This window comes from Aegilops tauschii, chromosome 5 (assembly GCF_002575655.3).
Source record: "Aegilops tauschii subsp. strangulata cultivar AL8/78 chromosome 5, Aet v6.0, whole genome shotgun sequence".
In the NCBI taxonomy this organism is placed as follows: domain Eukaryota; kingdom Viridiplantae; phylum Streptophyta; class Magnoliopsida; order Poales; family Poaceae; genus Aegilops; species Aegilops tauschii.
The window spans coordinates 383,444,063-383,469,433 of NC_053039.3; the positions used below are offsets into that span (position 1 = coordinate 383,444,063).

The following is a 25,371-nucleotide window of genomic DNA, read 5'->3' on the forward strand; positions in this document are numbered from 1 at the left end:
CAAAGTAGGAAAAGTTAGCAATTTGAAGCTTAATTTCAAGAAACTTAGGCGGAATTAAGACACATCTAAGGGCTAACCAGAAACACTCACAGCTAGAGTTTAGCCCCAATATATATAAGTAGAACGAGCTCTAAGACTTCATTAGCTAGCTTTTACCGGAACGGGAATCCAGTTTGGCTCTAAGGATGAACGCCCAAAATGTATTCTGCAGATGTCTAAGAAAATTGAAGAAATATGTGTTAACTGTCACACGAAACTGCTACCTACAAATTTTTAAGGTGAAAGCTTAAACATTTTGACCAGTAAAAAAGTTGAATGACAAATGTTACACTTAATTTTGGTCTTTTCATAGACAAAGCATTGCTATCCGGTTTTCACATAAAAACTGTGAAGCACCTTTATTACACTAACATAAACATCGGAAAAAACAGGATTTTTAATTTTATTTACTAAATTTACCGTCCATCCAAAGCATGTGATCCAGCCCCATTTCACCTACGATTCTCTCTGACTCAACCCGGACAGCGTCGTCGCCCTGGCGTGTGCGCCGTTTTCTCCGGCGCAGATCAATGTACCCGCCCTAGTCGACGCGAGCTACGTGTCGCCTAAGCATCCTCGCACGCCACGCGTAGACGTAGCCGCACCCTCCGCTTGCCACGGCGCGTCCTGCAATGGCTAGGTGGCCTCGGGACTTGCAGCAGGTCACGTGATCAGATCGACTCCACCGTCCCATATCCATCTCGTATAAATCCATGGCCGACCACGCCGTGTTGGATAGGGACACACACACTCTCACTCGTTGTCATCAGATCGAGCATCCAATCCAGAAAGACCAGAGCAATCCGCACGTGAGCGATGGAGGCGGCGAAGGAGAGGCGGGAGCAGCAGGAGCGGAAGGCCGCCGGCGCAGGCGAGGGAGCCGACTCGGTGCAGCTGCCGACGGAGACGAGCCCGTACGTGCAGTACAAAAAGGACGACGGCCTGGAGGACTACAAGATGCGGGCCTACGGCGCGCAGGGCCACCTCCCCGTCTCCGACGTCCCCCATAGCTCCGGCACCGACGCGCCCACCATCCCCGGCACCGCGCTCCCGACCGAGCACCTGAATCTGCACGGGCGCCAGCAGCCGCAGCGGGGTGCCCAGGGAGGAGGCGCTGGCGTTCGCCGCACCGACGACGACGAGGCTGGCACCGACACCATCAACCGCCACGGCGTGCCGTAGTTCATGGGTCATGGCTAGGCTGTCTTGCTAGCTCCAGGAGGTTATCCACGTAGTGCTCAGTGCGCGTGGGGGAATGAATAAAGTTGGTAATGTAAAATCGCTGGCAAAGCATGTCTACAGCATAATGTATAATAGTTTTTGTCCAAAAAAAACATCTTCCAAGAGCTTTGAGGTTATCCACGTAGTGCTCAGTGCGCGTGGGGGAAAATGAATAAAGTTGGTAATGTAAAATCGCTGGCAAAGCATGTCTACAGCATAATGTACTAATAGTTTTTGTCCAAAAAAAACATCTTCCAAGAGCTTTGAGCTTCCAACTTGCACTGGTTGTATGTCCTCGTTCGGGTCGCGTGCTCCTAATGGGCAATTGATTTGATCTACACTCATCGGCGCCTCTGATGTGCAGAGGCGAGACTAACGAAAGCTCTTCCAGAGTATTTTTTATACTCCCACCTAAAACTTGCGCAGATCTAAAACATCATTTATTTGTGCAGACCAATTAAGTCGGCACGCCACCTCGGAGATGTCAATACGCGTTGATCGTGCGAGGATAGATTCCATCGACCGTATTCGTCACGAATCTTGTCTCCTCTTCTCGTCTCATGCATGCAAGGATTCATTTAAGCGGAGGCAATTCCGGTTAAAGTTCCACGCACCTTGGCTGCAGATAAAACGAACACCAAAATCCAGCGAGGAAATATAAACTACTAACTAGCCTGTCACAAACCAGAGAATCTACCTCGCAACTTCCAGGATCATCGATCCTTGAGAAGCAGCAGCAAATAGTCATATATATATATATGGGTACGATGAGCATCTCAGTACAAGAAAAGTGCAATGGAGAAAGCACGCGCAGCCATCCTCTTCCTGCTACTCCTCGTCGATTTCGCCGTAGCAGCACAAAACGCCACCGCCGGCGAAGCAGATGGATTCCACGTCGGGGTGATCCTCGACCTGGGATCGCCGGTGGGCAAAGTGGCGCGGACCAGCGTTCTGCTGGCCGTCCAAGATTTCTACGCCGTCCACCGGAACTACAGCACGAAGCTTGTTCTCCATATTACGGACTCCATGGGCAGCGATGTCCAGGCTGCATCAGCAGGTACGAGCGAATGTCACGATTCAGTCCGTCTATACCATATCTAGAGGTGAGGATTCAGAAAGGATTTGTCTGTCATATCTAGATGTGAAATATAATACCTCATATCTAAATATGATGACAGTCACCGTATATTTTCATTGTTTGTCATGTTTGTTTGGTTTTCTATTCAAAAAAATGTTTGTTTGGTTTTCATTTGTCAAAGCCCCAACTAAAAACCAGCTTGCCCCGCGTCCATCTGGGTGACCGGCCTATATGCAAATCTGGTCGCTACCTCTCCTAAAAAAATCTGGTCGCTAGCTTTTTTTTTCTTTTGAGCTATCTGGTCGCTAGCTACCAGTTAAAAAAAAAACTGATCTCTACCTTTTTCTAAAAAAAACTGATCACTAGTGCTAACATCGATTTGTTAGCTTTTGCATCTAATAGTTATACATTCACAAGTTCGTCTCTTGTCACTGGCTTAGGCTACCAACGAAATTATTTACTTTTTCCATTTGGTTTTTGGGTTTTTCACTCTTATATTTTATAATTAATTTTCAATAAGGAACAAAGTTTGATCAAAACATATTTCAAAGAATATGTTCACGAATTTGCATATACTTTTTTCAAATTATAAATGTTAATGAATACCAAAAATGTTCCAATATATAGTGAACAATCCTTTATTATATGATGATTATTTTCTGATTACACACTAATTTTTTTGCAATATACATTGAGCAATTTTTTAATATACAGTGAACCTTTTTAATATACGATGAACTACAAGCAAACTTTTTTATATACATTGAACTAAAAGCGAACGGGAAAAAAGGAAAGAGAAAACCAAATATATAAATAAGAAGAGAACAAAAAATGAAAACATTTCTTTTTTATAAAATTGAGAAACACGAACAATTCTAGAAAAATGAACAAAATTGTGAATTTTGGAACATTTATTGAAACTTATGAATTTATGAAAAAACAAAAAAATGTGAGATCAACTATTGAAAAATAGAAAAAATAAAAGGAGAGGAAACCCAATGAAGAAGACTGATAACATAAAAAACATGAAGAAAACAAAACAAAAACATATCCTAGCTACTTGGGCAGGCTCATCTGCGGTTTGTTCGCTGTTGAGGATGGACTTGCAAGTGGGACAAAAATAGGTCAGATCCCTAGTGGCAAGTCGAGGATGGACTCGCGGTTGGGACTCAAAAAGGGTCAGGCCCCAGTTGCGAGTCGAGTTTGGACTTGCAACTGCGACAAAAAAAAGTTGGACCCTAATTGCGAGTCGAGGTTGGACTTGCAACTGGGACAAGAAAAGGTCGAGCCCCAGTTGCGAGTCGGCGGTGGACTTGTAACTGGGACAAAAAATGGTTTGTGAATCGAGGATGACTTGCAACTCGGCCAAAAAAGGTTGGGCCCTAATTGCGAGTCGAGGGTGGACTTACAACTCAGACAAAAAGGTTGGGCCCCAGTTGCGAGTTGAGGATGAACTTGTAACTCGGATAAAAAAGGTTGGGCCCCAGTTGCGAGTCGAAGATGGACTTGCAACTTGGAACCAAAAAAATCTAGCCCCATTTGTGAGTCGAGGGTGGACTTGCAACTTGCACAAAAAAGATTGGGCCCTAGTTACGAATGGAGGATGGACTTCCATCTGGGACAAAAAAGGTTAAACCCTAATTATGAGTCGAGGGTGGACATGCAGTTAGGACAAAAATGGTGTGGCCCTGTTCTAGTCAAGAGTGGAATTGCAACCGGAAAAAAGGATCGAGCCTCAGTTGCGACTCAATGGTGAACTTGCAACTAGGGCAAAAAAGGTCAGACCCCAATTACGAGTTGGGTGGGCTTGAAATTGGGACACAAAAAGGTTAGCTCCTAGTTACGAGTCGAGGGGGGATTACAACTGAGACAAAAAAGGTCGGGTCCAGTTGCGAGTCAAGGGTGGACTTGCAACTAGAAAAAAAAAAGACCAGGCCCAGTTGCGAGTCCATAGTGATCTCGCAACTGGGAAAAAAAGGTCGGGTACCAGTAGCGAGTCGAGGGCAGACTTGCATCTGGGACAAAAAAAGGTTGGGCCATAGTTGTGAGTCGAGAGTAGACTTGCAACTGGGATAAAAAAGACCGGGTCTCAGTTGCGAGTCGGGGTAGACTTGCAACTGGGACAGAAAAAGATCAAGCCCGAGTTACGAGTTGAGGGCCGGCAAAAGCGAAGACAAACAGGCCTAGGGCAATAACACGATACGCAATAAACAAACAATGACAAGCGAGGCGAACGATAAAGCACTTACACGAAAAATACGGGAACTAAATCAAACGGTGAATTTAAAATAGACTTATAAAATTTTAAAAATCATGGATTGTTAAAAGACAAAAAAACCAAAGTTTAAAACCAAAAGAAAAAATGAAAAAAAGAAAACAAACAAAATTAAGGAGCCTTGTTTCAAAAGACCGAACGAAAACTACAAGTTGGCACTCTAACGCCCTATAACGCACAGAGCGTATCTATACCTTGCCTTGATTCTCCATGCTCTATTTTTTTTTCTTTTGAGAATGCATCTCCCTGCTCCTAATTACATTGCTTCAAAAAAATTACAGCCGTCAACCACACCGACAACCCAACCCACAAAAAATGCGCAAAAGAAACTAGTTATTTCACCATTTGGACAGGCCCAACAAAGACAACGTGACAGAACAGAGTAAGAAAGACGGTTGCATGGGACGTATACAAGTGCGAGGGACAGTTACACGAATCTTATAGCAAACTTTTTAGCTAGATGTGAAATAGCAAACCCGATTCATGAAACCGAGAAAACTTTGTTTGCTACAGTACTTTCTAAATATACATTTCCAATTTCCAAATGAAGGTATTTATTACTTGGTTAGTCTAGTCTATTTCTTGGTTTGGGAAGTTTTCGGGGAAATCAAAGCTAATCACTTCGTTCACAAATAAGATTTTTTAACTTTGTTTTTGAATCGGTTGTATATAAACATGTTTTAGTGTGACTGTTCACTTTTTTCACTCAGTATCTTATCCATATTGAAATATCTGAAACATCTTATATTTGTGAATAAAGGGAGTATTACTTAGCCATGCATCAAGATGATACTGGCATAAATTCGACTTTCAGTCGCTGCATCATAGATGCACACAGCCACCAACATACAAGCATGCAAACAGAAACAAACCAAGTATAGGTTTAGGATGCTAGAGATTACACACTTCTAATGCCACAAGAAAACTCAAGATGCCAAAAAATAGAGACTAGGTTGTCACCCACATGTTGAAAAAATAACTCCCTCACAATAGCTGCATACATTACCACCACCAGCTTTCTGGCCTCCTGCCTTTGAAGAATAGACCAGGTATGGCGATGCAGAGTATCTACTCGTGAATTCATACGCTCCTAGATGAACAGTACATTTAAAAAAATAGAAAAATAAATGATTTTTTTTGGCAAAATTTAAGGAATATTTGGAGTGCATGCAAATTTTCATCACTAAATCACACTGGTAGAAGTCATGGCAAAAATGGCATCGATATTTATTTATTTATTTGCCACATCTTTCACCAATGTGATTTCATGATGAAACTTAGCATGCACTTTAATCATTCCTTAAAGTTTGCCACACACAAAATTCAGAATTTTTTGAATTGTTTTTCTATTTTTTTAGTGTTCACAACAAGAGCATTTGAACTCGAGCTGAGAAAGGTACTTTCGTAGGTATGGAGCCAATACATATATTTGATAGCCCCTCGGCCAATATATCAAACATACTAGCAACCCCTCTGGCCAGTGATAAGTTGGATCCACTTGACCTGGACAACACGTCACATGGCATGAGCGAAATGACAATCGAAAAACACATGTTGGACTGATTTGGTATCACCTCAGAAGCTACATTTAGCGGCCCCTTGCCAATTTCATTTAAGAAGATTGCCTTTGGTTACTAACACCCATGCGCATATACCATATGAATATTTTGGTTTTTAGCGGGATTTATAGTTTCCGTAGTTGCCGGTTTTGGATGGGATATCCTAATGTTACAATGCCATACATTTGATCATTTTGTGCAAATTTCATATCTTCAGGTATCCTGGTCATCCCCGCAAAAAAAGGTATCCTAGTAATCTTAGAACTAGGTATCCTTAAGACAATCACATAAGTTAGGCCACCATCGCATAAGTTATGACTTGCAGTCAGATTTGAGCCGATCAAAACCCGTCAAGACACTGTTTGGTTCATTGTGATCCATGACCGAAGCGATCGAGGTATTTTCTACCGTTTTCCGTGTTGTAAAGTCGTGCATATTACTAGTTGAGTGACGTGTGTGCAAGCCAAATGTCCTATTAGAATCTCACTTGAGATCAATCTTTGATCTCAAGCCAAATATTGGAAGTTTCTCCCACAAAAAAAGTTAATTTCATGTCACACATACCATCCTCACTGATTAATTTAAACAACCATTTTTGCCAAGAGACTGACATGTTTTGTTGCAATGTCTTGGATGTAGGGGGACCATTGATTTTTTTTCCTACATAACAGAGTCCATTTGACGAGACATCCTTCTTTATTTTGATTGTCCACTAGCCATTTTAGCACTCCTTTGGGGACATGGAAGAAAAATATCATCAAACTGCTCAGAACCAAATGCATTAGGCTTAACCTACCCACTCCTTTAGTTGTTTTTCGATATGCTCCTCTATTCCCCGCCAATTCTCATGAATATGGAATTCTGAGACACCAATGGAATTGAACCTTGTTCACATCCAAACATGCCTGTGTTGGTCAGCTGTTTCATGCGCCTAGCCAGAGTAGAAGATCTCTCTTTTATGAAAAACATGTTTTAAACCAGGCAAACACTCAAATGTGCCAAGCAGTGCAGGTTTTCTTTTCTTTTTTAGTTTCATGACCCATAAATAGGATGGTATCATCCGCGTACTGTAAAACCTATCTGTCATCGACTATATGAAGCACCATCCCATTCATAAGATCCTCTAACTTGGCTTATACAGGGTTAAAGGATCCTCCCAGTCGAAGGCCTTTCTTTATTTCGAACTATATCCTAAATTATTGTTGACTTTGATACCAAAACTTCCAGTAGATATGAAAATTTCCAAGCACTTGCACCAAAGAGGTGAAAATCCTTTCATCCGAAGTTTTGAAGAAGAAAATGCCAATTGAATTTCCGATACACCTTCTCAAAGTAAATTTTAAAAGCTACTCCCATCTTTTTTTATGGAGCTCATGAACAGTCACATGAAGAATTAGAACCCCCTCGATAATGTTTCTACCTTCATGAACACCATTTAGATTGGACGAACATGTAATCAACAACAGGATCCGTTCTTTCTTTCTTTTTTGTCACCATACTGCATACTTTGAAACTCACATTTAACAACCAATGTGACCAATTTTTTAATTCGTGTGGCCTGCATTTTGGAATAAATTCATTTACACCAAAGTTGAGATTATATAGTGGTTGGTCACTGCTATGAAATGCATCAAATAAGTCACTACAGGAAACTGCGTTGTTGCCGACGACAATATATATGCCGGCGGCTTTTTAGCGGGGCCGTCATCATATATAGCAAGACGCCAAGGACGCTAGGAAAACCATCGAAAAATTTGTAGCTACGCCGACGATTTTGCCAGCCAGGCCGTCAGTAAATATGCACCATTTGCCGAGGGCAACCATCGGCAAGATAAGGCCCGTCAGCATATCATCAGACATGGGGCGCATAGTACCTAAATCTTGTAGTGAATCCATCAAGTCATCTTTGATTACCTCCCACAATACCTGGTAAAACTCATAAATCCATCTTGTACAAGTGTTTTATTATGTTTCATTTGAGGGATAGCCTTCCAGACCTCCTTTTCCACGAAATGAGTAGTGATAATTTCATTTTCTGCCACAGAAAGCTAAGGGTGTCCAAATACATGCACTGACCAAAATTAATCCAATAATATGTGGGTTATGTTATATAAACTCAATGAAATTTGAATTTATATTTGTATTATAATGTGCTTTCTTGTGTTTGTATTTTGTAAGTAGAAATTTATTGTCAATCAAAACTAGTCAGTCAAATACATGGAACCCAACATCCACAAACACCTAGAACCAACTATCAAATGAGACATAGCGATAGACACAAGTTCTTTCTATTAATGTGTCGAGACACAAGCATTGAATTTTCGCGAAACAAATAATGCATTACATTTTGCAACGGACGAGTAAATTGTACTCATAATATTCCTTCTGAGTTTGCTAAGAGTTAGAATACCTCAGAAACTCAGCTCTGGCATTTCTTAGTGGGTGGGTTAATATTTCTAGTCATGTGTCTCATATTGTGAATGCAATCTCTTTTTTGTGGCAAACTTCTGGACACAATCTGCTTAATCTCTCTATAGCATTACATTTGTTAATATATGTGTACGTATGTTCCCCAATAAGAGGTCAAATATTGTATCTCCTTGCACATGTGTGTTCTATCAAATATTAGCTTCTTATGGCATCACTTGGCTATTTAAAAAAAAAGATATTCACTTGGCTATTTATTATGAGGAAGCATAGATGGAAGAATGTAAATTAGAGTACGGACTAATATAACAAGAAAGTCCCAAACTAAGTTTCTCTAACCTTTTTTCAATCTTCGAAAGAACCAGTTATGATGTTGAGTACTAAAGATTATTCCACATATATTATCTGACCATCGTTTTCTTTTGTGTGCCCTTCCGAAAGCTATTGAGTTGCTGGAGAAATACAAAGTGCAGGCCATCATTGGTCCCCAGAAATCATCAGAAGCTGTGTTCATATCCAGTGTTGGAAATTTAACCCAAGTCCCCATAGTATCATTCACAGCAACAAGCCCCTCTCTCACTTCTGATAGTATGCCGTATTTTGTACGATCAACACTGGATGACTCGGCTCAGGTGAATAGCATTGCCTCGCTTGTACAGGCCTATGGATGGAGAGAGGTGGTGGCAGTATATGACGACACCGACTATGGGAGAGGCATTCTACCATACCTCATTGACGCACTTCAAGAAATTGATGTCCGTGTTGGGTATCGCAGTGTTATCCCTTCAACAGCAACAAATGAGGCCATGGTGCAAGAACTCAATGGATTGATGGCAATGCAAACAAGGGTATTTATTGTTCATATGTCATCCACTATGACCTCCCTTCTTTTTACAAAGGCAAAAGAGGTAGGGATGATGAACAAGGGATTTGTTTGGATGACCACAAGTGGAGTGGCAAACATCATCGACTCACTCAATCCAAGTGTCATTGAGGCAATGAATGGTGTGCTAGGAGTAAGATATCATGTTCCCAGATCACAAGAACTTGACAACTTATCCATAAGGTGGAACAGAATGTACCAACACGATAACCCGGAGGAGTCACCCTTTAATAAACTAAGCATTTTTGGACTATGGGGCTATGATACGGTATGGGCATTGGCACAAGCAGCAGAAAAGGTTGGGATATCCGGTGCCAGAAATAAGCAACCATGGTCCATTAAAAACTCCACATGCTTGGAATCAATGGTTATTTCCACTAAGGGTCCTGAACTCTTAAAGGCAATCGTACAAAACAAATTCAGAGGTTTAAGTGGTGACTTTGACCTTACAGGCAGACAACTTAAAGTTTCTGTGTTCCAAATAATAAACGTGGTTGGGAGAGGTTGTAGAGAAATCGGGTTTTGGACTATGAATAGTGGACTTTCACGGCAGTTAAAGCAAGAATACTTCAAAAAGACAGGACCAGACTCAATGCCTGACCTAAATCCTATAATTTGGCCAGGAGAGTCCACCGAAATACCAATGGGCTGGGAAATTCCTACGGTTGGTAAGAAGCTTAGAGTTGGTGTGTGCTCGAGCGAAAATCCAGAGTTTATAAACACATACAAAAATCCTGCCACAAATGTAACAACAGCGAGTGGACTGGTAATTGACATATTTGAGGAGGCAGTAAAGAGGCTACATCATCCATTTTCTTATGAGTACCTAAATTTTGACACAGCTGATACAAAAACTTCGGGGAGCTACAATGATTTTGTTTATCAAGTCTATCGTGGGGTAAGTAATACTGTATAAACGGCAATTGAAGCTGCATACATTTCATTGTTAGGAGAAAAAAAACTCTGGTAGTTTAAACATTTTACAATGAATTAATTGTCTTTGCATCTCCATCCAGTATTTGTTCTGCTTTCACGTTGCAATTATAACATTTTATAGGCAAAAGGATGCCAACCTGAAAGGCTCGCTCTATTTTTTTCTCAAAGCAAAGAAAATCAAAAGTATATTGCTTGCTAAAATATTTCTCTTTGTTTAACAACTGAGCTTATACTGTGTAATGAATATTATCAAGTGGATGTTCCTTTTCTTTGCTTAAATATATAAATCTGGCTAATGGCACTGCAGGAATACGACATAGCTGTTGCAGACATTACTATAAGATACAATAGATCACTGCATGTCGACTTCACCGTACCATACACAGAATCCGGAGTAGGGATGATTGTTCCATTCAAGGAAAAAGTGAATACGGATATGTGGCTTTTCTTGAAACCACTGAGCATTGAGATGTGGTTTGGAAGCATCATATTCTTTATATACACAGGAGTTGCTGTCTGGCTGTTGGAGTATCTAAATGGCAATGAACATGTTCATGGTCCCCTATCACTCAAACAATTGGCGATTACAATATTCTCCATTTGTGAACAGAGTTGAGTAAACATTACAGTTTCTTAGATCTCTTTACAATTTTGAACAAGTATTTCAGTTGCATGGACAAAGCATATGTTACACCATATCAAAATAGGAAGAATCTTCAAAAGATTAATGCAAGAGTACATTGATCCGGATAAACATCTCTATGAGCCAGTTGAATTTATCTTTAAAAATTCCACAAAAATAACTTAGATCTATCTAATTAACAGTGCTTAACAAAGGCAGTATAGAATCAGAGTGTGGAAATGAACTAATCCTAGTTTGTATCAGTTAAAAACTGACAATATGGATTGCGTTGATCATCTAATTAAATTGAAATGGTGTGTTTTGCAGAGCTTATAAGAATTTTAGTGCCTCAATAAAGTCTTGATTGTTATTTCTGCAGAGGAGGAGCTGGAACACTTTCTAGCTAGAACTGTTCTACGTGTATGGATGGTTGTTCTTCTGGTACTTGCATCAAGTTATACAGCAAGCTTTGCAGCAATGCTTACTGTACAGCAGCTTTCACCAACAGTGACTGATGTTCATGAACTCCAGAAGAATGGAGAATATGTAGGGTTCCACCAAGGTTCCTATATAGATGGTCTATTGGTGGAGATTGGTTTTGATACATCAAAGATCAGGGGCTATGCTACACCTGATGATTTCTATAGTGCTCTTTCTAACGGAAGCATTGCTGCGGTTGTACTCGAAGTCCCATATATTAAATTGTTTCTCACAAAGTACAACAAAGGTTACACAATGGTGGGGCCTATTTACAAGAGTGCGGGTTTTGCATTTGTAAGTTTAACTACACTCACTATTCTCTTGAAAAGACTGCTAGTGAGCCACGCAAATGATATGATTATATGTTTCCTTTAATTCTACCAATCATGTCACCACAAGATTGCAGTTTCAAAAGAATTTTAGGATAACAAAAACGGTTGGTATGGTTATCTAATAGCAAAAGTGAATAAATGTATCTCCGAGTGGAATGATGCAATTTTAGGATAAGAAATTGCTGCAAGTAGCTCTAGTAAAAAAGGCTAGACGACGAAATAAATAACAGAAGTAACACAATATCACTTTTTATAAATCTAACTACTATACACGACAACATATATACAAGAGGCTTGGAGAACCACAACATAGATACATACCTTTACATCAGAAACATAGGAAGTGAGCCTAGCTCACTTGGCTAGTGGAGTGGATGTACAACCCAGCCACCCAGGTTCAAGTCCTCACGGGCGTGAATTTGGGTTCTTATTATTTAAAAGAAAAACTCGCTGTGGGGGGCTTCCCCTACCGCTTTCCTTTTCAAAAAAAAAAAATTCAGAACCATCAACATGAACTGGTATTTGCAATTGATCACATTAATGCTCTGTTTAGAATTCTAGTGAATTGTGAGAAATAATATATGTTGGCTGGTTTACTTTTAGACATTTTAGGTGCTTCTCTATCTCCTTTTTCCAAATAAAATAGTATTTGCATTTGAGTGTTGTTTGTTTAAATAATAGCACCATCATATTGACCACCTACTATTATATGAAATTGTCATTGGAACATTATATGTTAGCATGTGCGCCTTATGACAATGATCTCTTTGCTGATTAGGCGCTTCCCAAGAATTCTCCGCTACGTCCTGAAATGTCGACTGCAATACTCAACATAACCGGAGGAGATACTATCAATCAGTTTGAAAAGAAATGGATAGGTCAAAATAGCCATGAAAATGATGACATGCCTGATGGTTCAGGCACTATCAACTTCGAAAGTTGTGGGGGATTATTCCTCATATCTGGAATTGTGACAACCGGTTCCCTTTTAGTAGCCATGCTGATGAGCCGCTACAATAAACATCAACAAAACGCAGGGAACAAACGGGATGACCAGAATGAATCTGGACCTGGGCAAGAAAAGGAGAAAATGGAAGAACAAGGAGATCAAAACAGCAATGGAGAGGGAACTCAATTGATGGAGGGCCAAACAACATTGTGAGTGCCTCACAGTTCGGACGGAAATGGTGACCAGCTTACCAGGAAGTAGATGCATGCACACAACCAAAATAAGAGAGCAACATTACCAACTTGTTTCATGCGCAAATCATTCATAGGGAGACAAAAGTGATAGGTTATTAAAGTTAGTTCCAAACTGAGCAAAGTTCACCTTTCAGGCTCGAAGATGAACAACTGCGGGGGAGACCGGCCAGCTAGGCTGGACTTGGGTTCGTGGAATTTGCTATGCATGCAGAATCAAGTAAATTTGCTTCAGCCTTTCAGGCATCGCTCGGCCGATGGAACAACTGAAAAGGCTAAGCCTATGTTTGATAGTAAAGTATTGCATGTAAGATTCAAAGTATCAAAAAACTAGAGTGATTTAGCCTGTCAGTTGTAAAATACCGTGGTCTTTGACATAACAGAGTATGGTGCAAGGGCATTTATCCCTTCTTGAAGGCGTTGCTATGAATGAAGTCAACTCTGCCGTAGGCGTTAATTTCATATCTTTTGAAATGGTTGTCTTTATTCTGCGCTTTGCATATAATAATTACTCCCTCCATCCCATAATATAAGAGTGTACATTACAACATCTTTTGAAATGGTTGTCTTTGTTCTGCGCTTTGCATATAATAATTACTCCCTCCTTCCCATAATATAAGAGTGTAAATTATATTATGGAGCGAAGAGAGTAAGATACGAGTTGTTGTCTAAAGCCACAATGGCTGCATCAGTCCCGGCACACGATGGCTGTCTTAAGCCGGGCCATGGGGTCCCAGAAATCTCAGGATAACTAACATACACCGTTGTTGCAAAATCACATTACAGTCAAGTAACCTTGATACATGATACCACCCTGTAAACAAACACTTGGGCACTTGGCAGTACACCTATAACAGCGGAAGAACACATGGCTCTGTCTGTACTTACAAAGGGGCGAAACCCGGCGGACGTTCTTTTTTCAAGTAGCATGGCATGGATCAGAGTTTCCATTACAGTGTGTGTACATGACAGGGCAGGGCAGGGCCAGGGATGAAGCAGCGACTACTAAAAGGTCCTAGGGTATTTCTTGATCTCGTACAGGATGGAGGATATGGAGACGACGAGGTCCTTGTTGAGGGCGGACCCACCATTGACCCTCTTGACGCACTCGGTCAGCCTCGTGTACTACAGGAGCAGCTGCGTGAGGGACGCACCGCAGGTTGTTCGCTGGAAGAACCATTTCCCGAGAACGATTTGCTCATTATCATTTTCATAAGTTAAAAAGTAATTCGTTTGCGCAAACAAATTAAGGGCCCAAAACACGTCGGCACCCGGCCCTCGGAGATGTCAAAACGCGTTGTTGGTGCGGGGATAGATTCCATCGACAGCATTCGTCATCTACCGTACCTTGTTTCCTCTTCCCGTCCCATGCACGCAAAGGATTTATGTATCCAGAGGCAACTCCGGCTGAAGCTCCAAAGTCTAGTGAGGAAGAATAAACTAACTAACTAACTAAGCCTGTCACAAATCAGCGAATCTACCTCGCAGCTTCCAGTTCATCCCTGACAAGCAACAAGCGGAGCCATATAAGAGGACGTGCGCACAAGAAGTGTAAACCTTGCAGGCCCCAGGTAATGGAGAAAGCACGTCGAGCCATGTTCTTCTTGTTACTGCTGATCGCCGATTTCAGCGTGGCCCAAGACACCGCCGGCGAAGCGGATGAATTCCACGTCGGGGTGATCCTCGACCTGGGATCGCTGGTGGGGAAAGTGGCGCGGACCAGCGTGCTGCTGGCCGCCCAGGATTTCTACACGGTCCACCGGAACTACAGCACGAAGCTCGTTCTCCACGTTGTGGACTCCGCGGGCAGTGATGTCCAGGCCGCATCGGCAGGTATGTGTGTCTGCAGTATGTCACGCTGTGAGGATTCAGGGAAAACCGAGGACTTTGTTTGTTAGCACTAATTCCTAATATGACTATACAGTTTCAAATAAAGGTACTAAATATAGGTATTTATTACTCCCTCCTGCACTAATGTAATTAAACTGCAAAAAACATCTTATTAGTGTACAGAGGTAGTAGTACTTACATCTTATTAGTGTACAGAGGTAGTAGTACTTTTGATGTTTGACGTTGCTGCGTAGTAGTAATTCTTTCTACAAACTTGGTCAAACTTGAGGAAGTTTGATTTAGAGCAAAGTATTTTGAAACAGAAGGAGTATTTTGGAAGTTTTCTCTTCAAGTTTTTCATAGAAATGAGATCTCACTTTTATAAAAAATTATATTTGAAAGCGGAAAATTGCTTGGGTGTGCCAAGCAATAGTTCCTGATTTGTTTTCTTTGCTTTCTCGATGTCACGATCCATAACTAGAATGGTATCATCTGCATGATGTAAAATAAATAATTCGTCGTCCACTACATGAAACACCATCCCATTGGTAAGATCCTCCGACTTGGCTCTCTGGATCATTACTGCCAGCATTTCGCCAGCTTTATTAAAGAGAATAGAGACAAAGGATCCTCCTATAGAGGCCTTTCTTTCTTTGGAATTAGGCCAACTCCAACTCACGACCCTAATTGAACGTCTGTTTTGGCCGGATTCTATCCGTTTGGGTTGGGCAAAGGGGCGACGTCCGACCCTTTCTACATTTGCGTTGGTGGTGTGTTCAACGGGCAGACGCATTTCGTCCGACCGCCTGAAATATTTGCGAAGGGAATAATGAAAACTGAAATTTTGGCAACACGGTCATAGTTCATGCCAGCGGGCATAGTCATGCTGGTCAGAGCACCAGCGGCCGGCACACATGCCAACCAACAAAATGATCAACCCCCAAATTTTCACGCCAACAACAAAGCCAGCGGCCAGCACACTTGCCAGCCTACAAAAAACGGCCATAGTTCATGGCTCCCTAGTTCATGCGGGCACGCAAGTCGGCTCAACCATCTTGGTCGAGCATCTCCTTTTGCTTCTTCTCCAACTAACTTCTTCTCTTCAGGGGCATCTTGCTCAAGTCCATGATCATGAAGGCTAGCGCCACCTCTTTTGCTTTGGTGTCAACATTGGTGGCCTCGATCGCGATCTTTTTTGTTTGGACGACCTCCTCCATGTCGAGCTTCCTCCTCTTGACGGCCTCCTCCATGTCGATCTTCTTCCTTTGGAGCTCCATGAAGGCCTTCATTTGCTCCTCCTTTTCTTGGCGCTTCCTCTTGTCCCTTACTTCCTTTTGGGTCATTATGCCTTGCAAAGTTTCTTGCAAGGCGAGATGTCGCATCACGCTTCTCGTCCACCTTCAAGTTGGTTTTGCCCATCGGCCTCTTCATTACATCTCCATCCCCAACCACGGCCGCTGGCCCTCCATTCTTCTTGAGAGTGGCATATTGATCTTTGAACTTGGGGCAATCCTTGATGAGCGTCCCACAATGGGTGAGGGTGAATGGCTTGTTGGAATGTCAGGCCTTGAAGGCTTCCAAAGTTGGAATGCCTACACAATCAAAGCAAACGCCACAATGTAATAGCGAATGACACATGATGCAACAAACATGAACATGGCCTAGGAACGAGGAGAAGAAGTTCATACCAAGTCTCCCACACCTAGGCCACTCATAGGACAGACTTCAACTCTCTCAAGCGCGGCACAAAACTTGTTGCATTCTTGTTGAATTAACCCCCATCTCTTTTCAATTGAGTTGATGCCACGGGTGCTCGCAAACTTGTACAAGAAAAACTTCCTACATTCATGAAAGGTTTTATGGAACTCTCCCCCGAAAGACGGCACATTTTTGCTCGGCATCGGTCTTGGGATCTTGCCCTATCTACTTCCGTCCAACTCTCGCGAATCAAATGTCCTCATCTTTGGTGTATGATCCCATGCGAATGATTTGCTTCCTCATTTGTGCATTGGCCCTTTGGGTGAGCTCATCAATAAACAATGGCTCCTCGTCAATGTCTACCCATCTTCTTCCTCTTCCTCCTCACAATAATGTCTTCATGCCACGAGTTGCCATGGCCATCCACCTCTTCTTCTTCGTGGCCACCAATTTGTTCGGCTCCATCTTGGTCGCGATCGTCTTGGCTTTGGGTCTCATCGGGATCAAAGCCTTGGCTTTGGCCCTCAGGGTGGAAGACTTGGCCACGGCCCTCGTAGATGACATTCTCCATGAAAGCGTTGTAGTCAGGGTCGTCGGCCGCCGACGTCGGTTTGGGCGATTCGTCAAATAGGTTGCGGGGGTTGGGAAGGTTGGCCATAGGAATCGACCGCGACTGTTTCCTTTGCATCCAGCAGCCGACTTGTCGACGCCACTATACCTAGGCATGACGTTGAGTTTGATAACGGCCACGAGGGCAAGGGTGGCCGGCGCGATCACGCACTTCAGCGACATGGAGAACCGGGTTGGAGCATGCTCTCGTGTTGGATGAACAACAGTCACCTACAGTGTTATCAAGAGCTCAGCGACTCGCCCTGTGGCGGGTGAACGGCCGATGAATTTGTGCTCGGCGCGGCCATAGCGGCGGCGGAAAGAATAGTCGGTGCGGGTCGGCACAACCCTAGAATGAGGAGGGCGTGCATCGTTGCTGCCTGCGTGGCCTTGGCGACGAGGGCCTCGTTATCCTTGATGGCAACCTAGTGTTGCACGGCGGTGTCCTTGAGGGCGTACTCGGCAGCGGCTTTCCTCTCCACCTGAATGGACCTTCGGCTCTCCTCTTGGCCGATTATCAGTCAAGTCGCTCGACCTCCACTGGCGTGAGCTCTGACCTCGGCTTCTTCTTCTTCTTTGTAGGATGGGCGGAGGTGTGGCGGCCGGGACGGCGGCTGCGTGTTTTTTCGAGGTGTCGGCCATGGAGGAGGGAGGGGCAGGAGGGTTTTCGGGAAAGAAGGGGAAATGGGAGCGTTATGTCCCCGACGGCCCGATGGGTGGTCCATGGGAGGACAAGGGCACGCGGCTCAAATTTGGGCCGGAAATCGGTCGATGGCGGACAAAAAACGGACGCTCGTCCGTTTGTGGGCCCGTTGGTCCGTAATTTGTGTCCGTTTTAACCCAAACGAACGCGGCCGAACAAAATAGGGCCGCGCTTTGGAGTTGGCCTTATGGCCCTACATTATCGTTAGCTTCTATACCAACACTTTCATTGGATGTGAGCTTTTCTAGCCACTTGCACCAAAGAGGTGAAAATCCTTTCATTCAGATGGTTTGAAGAAGAAAATGCCACTTAAGTTTATGACACACCTTCTCAAAATAAATTTTTAAAATGACCCCCCCCCCCCCCACACACACACACAACAATGTTACTTATGCAACTGGTGAACAGTCTCATGAAGAATTAGAACCCCTTTAAGAATGTTTCTACTCTTTATGTACACGTCTGGGCTAGACGAACCATGTAATCACCTAATTTAATTCTATTTGTTGTCACTTAGTGAATACTTGGAACTCTTCATTGGTGAATACTTTTGAAACTCACATTGTTAATTGCCTAAAAGTTGAGATTATACAATAGTACCCCCTCTGTTCCATAATTCATGTCATGGAACAAATTCATGAAGAATTATGAAACAGAGGGAGTACTTCACTGCTATGAAATGCATGGACAAATTCATCAAGTCATCTTTGGTTGCCTCCCAAAATAACACGTAAAACTCAGTCGGGAATTCATCCTGCCTAGGGGTTCATTATACTCCCTTCAAGAGCTAGCCTCACAAATCCCCTTGGATCAATGAGGATTTCATTTTCTGTCATGGGAAGCTAAGGTATATCCTCCTCGGAGCTCTAGACATCACAATATTATTGTGCTCAAGAGTCAAGACTAAATAAACCCTGACTAAATAAACCCTTATAATAGTGGGTTTTTTGCGGGAACATTTAATAGTTGGTGATGTGCTCTTTCCACTAAGTCTCACTCACTACTAAGCCATCATGTATACCTACTAATAAAGGGAGGTGATATTCTTAGCCCGCCATGCTAGTTTGCAAAAACTATGTGATATTTCTGGTAATCAATGTGTTGCCCAGTTTTAAGTCAAAATTTTGTTTTTGCAGAAAACCCCTAATGTTTTTGGTAAAAACCCGCGGATCAGTGTTAAGTCAGACTTTTTTTTGTAGAAAACCCCTGATATTTGGATTAATCAACCTGCAACACATATCAAATACTTTTCAAAAAATATTCATATTTTATACCCTTATTCCAAATTTAACATGTTATATATGGAATTTGATTAGAAAAATATGTAGACATAGAATCTGAATATGATATTATTTTACCTGTTAACCATTTTAGAAATGCTATTTAGGGTGCAACTCAATCTATATCACATGATTCGTCTTTCTTTCATACCAGTGCCCATCCCGATTGGAAATAAACACCTAATAAAAACCAAGATTGTAGACGAAAGAAACCATCTATAAAAAAGCATGCACGCTTCGTCAAAATCTCATAGAAAAAATAGAATTTTCATCTTATGCCGAGAGAGAGAGAGAGAGAGAGAGGGAGAGGGAGAGAGAGAGAGAGAGAGAGACGCCTTAGGATTGACAACATTCAAATGTGTTGTGATTGTGTGAGCACTGTGGCCACCGTCAGCGAGGATGAGAAGGAGGATAAGTGGCAACACAGACGGGATGCCATGTGTTGAAATAAAGGATGTGGACCTGTTGAGGTCTTGAGTAATGGTTATTGGACCTAATTAGGTTGTTTTCTATGATCCCATTAGTTGCGAATGCCTCAGTGACCTTAGACCAAGCAAGATGTATGAAAAGCACAATAACGAAGAAGAAGGTTTATTTTTAGTTGAAAACCCAAGGGTTGCATGTCGATGCAGATGCCGTTCTAACCCTATTTTTTGAGGGAAAAAACAGTTGAAAAATCCATTCACAAATGACATCAATTTCTTGTAACGGGCCCAATCAAGCAATCCCCTATTACAGTGGTCTGAAACTTGTAATTATAACGCGCTTTCAAGCCCTCCTGTCTCAGCCAATAAAAGTCACAAAGTCATCATTCTTAATGCATCATTGAAACAAGTATTGCAAAACTCCACAAACCAATGATAAAATCCCACGGGAAATAGAAAAATACTACCTCCATAACCAAGCATACGGCATATTTGGCTTGTCCAAGAAAATTCGATCATGGGTGCTTTTATTGGCATGTCCAGATACATGCACCGACCAACAATTAATGCAATTATATGTGGATTATGTTATAAATTAATGCAATTGGAGTTTAGATTCGTATTCAAATGCACTTTCTTGTGATTGTAATTTTAACTATTTTTCAATAGAATGTCATATAAGAAATTCAAATTATTTCTATCAATCTATCAAGACACAAACTTTGCATTTTTCATGAAAAAATAATGCACACCATTTGAAATAAAGGAGTATATCTTTTTTGCGAGAAAATAGAAGGAGTATATTGTACTCATAACTTTCCATATAAGTTTTCTAAGAGCTAGAATGCCTCAGAAACTCAGCTTTGATAGTTCTAAGTGAATGGGTTAATATTTTTGGCCTTGTATCTCGTATCATGAATGCAATCTTCTTGTAAATATGTGTTCATAGTGGTACACGGTTACCCATAAATGTATGTATTTAACAAACAGCAGGGGCTCTCCCCTGCTATATTCTGAAATAAGAGGTTAATTTTGTATTTCATTGCACATGTGTGTTGCGTCTTCTGTCAAATATCCTGAAAATTAGAGTATTGACTAATAAAACTGTAAGGTCCAAAACTAAGTTTTTCTTAACCTTTTTCCTATCTTGAATGAACCAGTTATGGTGTTGATATTGCATATTATTCCACATATATTATTTGACAGTAACTTTCTTGTTCCCTTCTGAAAGCTATTGAATTACTGGAGAGCTACAAAGTGCAAGCCATCATTGGTCCCCAGAAATCATCAGAGGCTGTGTTCATATCTAATATTGGAAATGTAACCCAAGTCCCCATAATATCATTCACAGCAACAAGCCCATCCCTCACTTATAATAGTATGCCGTATTTTGTACGAGCAACGTTGGATGACTCAACTCAGGTGAAAAGCATTGCCGCGCTTGTACAAGCATGTGGATGGAGAGAAGTGGTGGCAGTATATGAAGACACTGACTATGGGAGAGGCATCCTACCATACCTCACTGATGCACTTCAAGAAATTGATGTCCGTGTTCCGTATCGCAGCGCCATCCCTTCGTCGGCTACAAACGAAACCATTATGCAAGAACTCGGTGTGTTGATAGCAATGCAAACAAGGGTATTTATTGTTCATATGTCATCCATTATGGCTTCCCTTATTTTTACGAAAGCAAAAGAGGTAGGGATGATGAACAAAGGATTTGCGTGGATCACTACAAATGGAGTAGCAAACATCATCGACTCACTCAATCCAAGTGTCATTGAGGCAATGGAAGGTGTCCTAGGAGTAAGGTGTCATGTTCCCAGATCACAAGAACTTGATAATTTATCCATAAGGTGGAACAGAATGTACCAACAGGATAACCCATATGAATCACCCTTTAATAAACTAAGCATTGTTGGACTATGGGGCTATGATACGATATGGGCAATTGCACATGCAGCAGAAAAGGTTGGGATATCCAGTGCTAGAGATAAGCAACCATGGCCCACTAAAAGCTCCACATGCTTGGAATCCATGGTTATTTCCACTAATGGTCCTGAACTCTTATCAGTGATCGTACAAAATAAGTTCAGAGGTTTAAGTGGTGAATTTGACCTTACAGATAGACAACAGCTTAAAGTTTCTGTGTTCCAAATAATAAATGTGGTTGAGAGAGGTTGGAGAGAAATCGGGTTTTGGACTGTGAATGGACTTTTACGGAAGTTAAAGCGAGATTACTCTAAAAAAACAGGACAAGCATCAATGCTTGATCTAAATCCTGTAATTTGGCCAGGAGAGTCCACCGAAATACCAATGGGCTGGGAAATTCCTAGAGTTGGTAAGAAGCTTAGAGTCGGTGTGTGCTCTAGCGAATTTACAGAGTTTATAAAGACATACAAAGATCCTATCACAAATGCAACAACAGCGAGTGGCCTTTCAATTGACATATTTGAGGAGGCAGTAAAGAGGCTACATCGTCCGCTTTCTTATGAATACCTAGAATTTGACACTGCTGATGCACCAATTTCCGGAAGCTACAATGATTTTGTTTATCAGGTCTACCTTCAGGTAAGAAGTAATATATATGTAAGGCAATTTCTCAAATTGTAAAGAAAAGACTCAGTAGCTCAAACATTTTTGCAATGTATTAATTGTGTTCCACATTTCCATCCAATATTTTGTTATGCATTCAGGCCACAATTATTACATTTTATACACAAAAATGATGCAAACAAAGGCTCATTCTAAATTTTTCTTTCTCAAAGAAAAGCAACTCAAAAGTTTATTGCTTGCTAAAATAATTACTCTTTGTTGAACAACTAAGATTATAACTGTTTAATCAATCTTAAATGTAGATATCCCTTTTTTCTTAAATATATAAAGCTGACTAATTTCATTGCAGAAATATGAAATAGCGGTTGCAGATATTACTATAAGGTCCAATAGATCATTGTATGTCGACTTCACTGCACCATACACAGAATCTGGAGTAGGGATGATTGTTCCAGTCAAGGAAAACGTGAATACAGACATGTGGCTTTTCTTGAAACCATTGAGCACTGAGATGTGGTTTGGCAGCATCGTATGCTTTCTCTACACAGGAGTTGTTGTCTGGCTTCTAGAGCATCTAATTGGCAATGAACATGTTCATGTTCCGTTTTCACTCAAACAGCTGGCGATTACAATATTCTCCATTTTTGAAGAGAGTTGAGTAAACATTACTTTTTCTTAGATCTTTGCAGAATTTTGAACAGCATTTCAATTGCATGGATAAAGCATTTGTTGCACTATATCAAAATAACAAGCATCAAAAAATTCCTACAACAAAGATTACTACATTGATCTGGCTAAACATCTCTATGAGACTACTGTAGCTAAATTTATCTTCATAAATAACTTAGATCTATCGAATTAATAATGCTTAACAAATGCAGTATAAAGAAACAGAGGGACAAAGTGAACTTATCCCAGTTTGTATCTGCTTAAAAATAAAAAATGTGCCTTTTCTTCTTCTTTTTTGAGGGAGCATTCATGGCGATTTTATTGATTATAGAATAAATTTACACCGTTCGATAGAATGCCGCGAAGGAAATTAGGAGGGTCCTCTTGCATCATAATCAACAAGGTACCCTCCGCGTTACGAGCAAGGGCATGAGTCACTCTATTATTTTCCCTAGGAGAATGAACAAACCTAATAGAAGCTATGACATAGGTGCGCCTTTTCTTCTTAATAGCACTTCACTAGAGAGAAAACCTATCTTGTCATTCAACAGTGTCCTTATTTGAATTAGTTAAAAACTAGTCTATGACTTGCATTTATCACCTAAAATAATTGAAATTACATATGCTTTCTAGCAAGTCCTGGAATGGTGTGCATTACAGTATTCCAGCTTTGAAATTTCTTTAGTGTCTTAATGAAGTCTTGATTTTCATTTCTGCAGAGGAAGAGCTGAAACGCTTTCTAGCTAGAATCGTTCTACGTGTATGGAGGGTTGTTCTTCTAGTACTTGCAGCAAGTTATACAGCAAGCTTTGCATCAATGCTTACAGTACAGCAGCTTTCACCAACAGTGACCGATGTTCATGAACTCCAGAAGAATGGGCAATATGTAGGGTTCCACCAAGGTTCCTATGTAGAGGGTCTACTGCTTGATATTGGTTTTCATACATCAAAAATCAGGCCCTATGCTACACCTAACGATTTCTATAGTGCTCTTTCTAATGGAAGCATTGCTGCGCTTGTACATGAAGTCCCATACATCAAACTTTTTCTCGCAAAATACAGCAAAGGTTACACAATGGTAGCGCCTATTTACAAGAGTGTAGGCTTTGCATTTGTAAGTTTAACTACACTCACTATTCTCTTGAAAATGCTATGCTTATGTGTTCCCCTTGATTCTAGTACCATGTCACCACAAGATTACATTATAAAAATTCAAACTTAATATACATATATGTTCTGAAAATCAATCATAAATGGATATTAGGGCTATCTAATAGCGTCCCGGTGGAATGATGCAATTTTAGGACAGACAGGGAAATTAATAGCAAAATGAACACGATGTGTGTTTTCTATAAATTTAACTACCATACATGACAATATATATGCAAGAGGCTTGAAGAAACCATCACATAACAACATAGATCCATACATTTACTCTCGGAAACTTTAACATGAGTTGATATTTGCAGTTGATCACACTTAGGCTCTGTTTGGAATTGCATTTGATTATGATAAATAGTCTCTATCGGTTGGTTTACTTTTAGATATCTAGGTGTTTGGCTATCTTTTTCTTTCTTTCTAAATCAAATAGCATATTTGCATTTGAGAACATATGAGATCCCATTTGGGAGGTCAGCCATCGATAATATTTCATCTGACTGTAATTTGATTTACCAAACAGATCAATAGACTTTTGACAACCTTTCTACAATAACTTTAAAAGTAAGCCTGATTCTCAGAACGTCTGCACAAAAATCAGAAACTAAGCCTGAAAGCGTTTACTGGATCTTTTTTTGCTATTTAAGCAACTTTTGGCATGATTCTCTGAAGGGTATGGTACTGCTAAGTAATAAACTCATCATACCATGCACTATTATATCAAGGGGGAGGGGATCTGTTTTTCAGGATTTTATAGTGTCAGATATTGTCAGTGGAATAGCACGTGCAGCTTATAACAATGATCTTTTTGTTGATTAGGCGCTTCCCAGGAATTCTCCGCTAGCTCCTGAAATGTCGAGGGCAATAATCAACATAACAGAAGGAGATACTATCATTCAATTTGAAAAGAAATGGATGGGTCAAAATAGCCATGAAAATGATGGCACACTTGATGGTTCAGACGCCATAACTTTTGAAAGTTTTGGGGGATTATTCGCTCTAACTGTAATTGTAACAACCTATTGCCTTTTGGTAGCCATGGTGATGAGCTGCTACAAAAAATATCGACAAAATGCAAGGAACATAGGAGAGGTGGCCAAAATGAATGTGGGCATGGGCAAAAAGAAGAGGAAACGGGAGAACAGAGGATATGACCAAAGTGAATATGGACATGGGCAAAGGAAAAAGAGGAAATGGAAGAGCAAAGAGATCAAAAGAGCAATGGAAACGGAAACTGAATTGATAGGGAGCCAAACAACACAGTCAGTGCTTCACAATCGGAACAGAAACGGTCGCCAGCTACCCATATCAGTGCATCACTGACTCATATCAGTGCACAAATTAGTCGCGGGGACGGGGAGTCGTTATTAGCTCAAGTTAGTTTCCAACTG

At 41.2% G+C, this 25,371-nt stretch overlaps 2 protein-coding genes and 1 pseudogene across 2 annotated transcripts; all 3 read left to right on the plus strand.

Annotated features, from left to right (window-relative positions):
* The first annotated feature begins 765 nt into the window (after positions 1-765).
* LOC109786072 (uncharacterized) lies at positions 766-1,452 on the plus strand. Its single transcript, XM_020344652.4, has one exon. The coding sequence runs from the start codon at positions 856-858 to the stop codon at positions 1,219-1,221; it is 366 nt and encodes a 121-aa protein (XP_020200241.1). The 5' UTR covers positions 766-855; the 3' UTR covers positions 1,222-1,452.
* A 587-nt stretch (positions 1,453-2,039) lies between these two features.
* Positions 2,040-12,379, plus strand: LOC109786102 (glutamate receptor 2.8-like). Its single transcript, XM_020344680.4, has 4 exons — positions 2,040-2,317; positions 9,041-10,380; positions 10,726-11,029; positions 11,420-12,379. The coding sequence occupies exons 1-4, from the start codon at positions 2,056-2,058 to the stop codon at positions 11,893-11,895; spliced, it is 2,382 nt and encodes a 793-aa protein (XP_020200269.2). The 5' UTR covers positions 2,040-2,055; the 3' UTR covers positions 11,896-12,379.
* Positions 12,380-14,626: 2,247 nt separating this feature from the next.
* Positions 14,627-25,235, plus strand: LOC109786103 (glutamate receptor 2.8-like; annotated as a pseudogene).
* Positions 25,236-25,371: the final 136 nt, after the last annotated feature.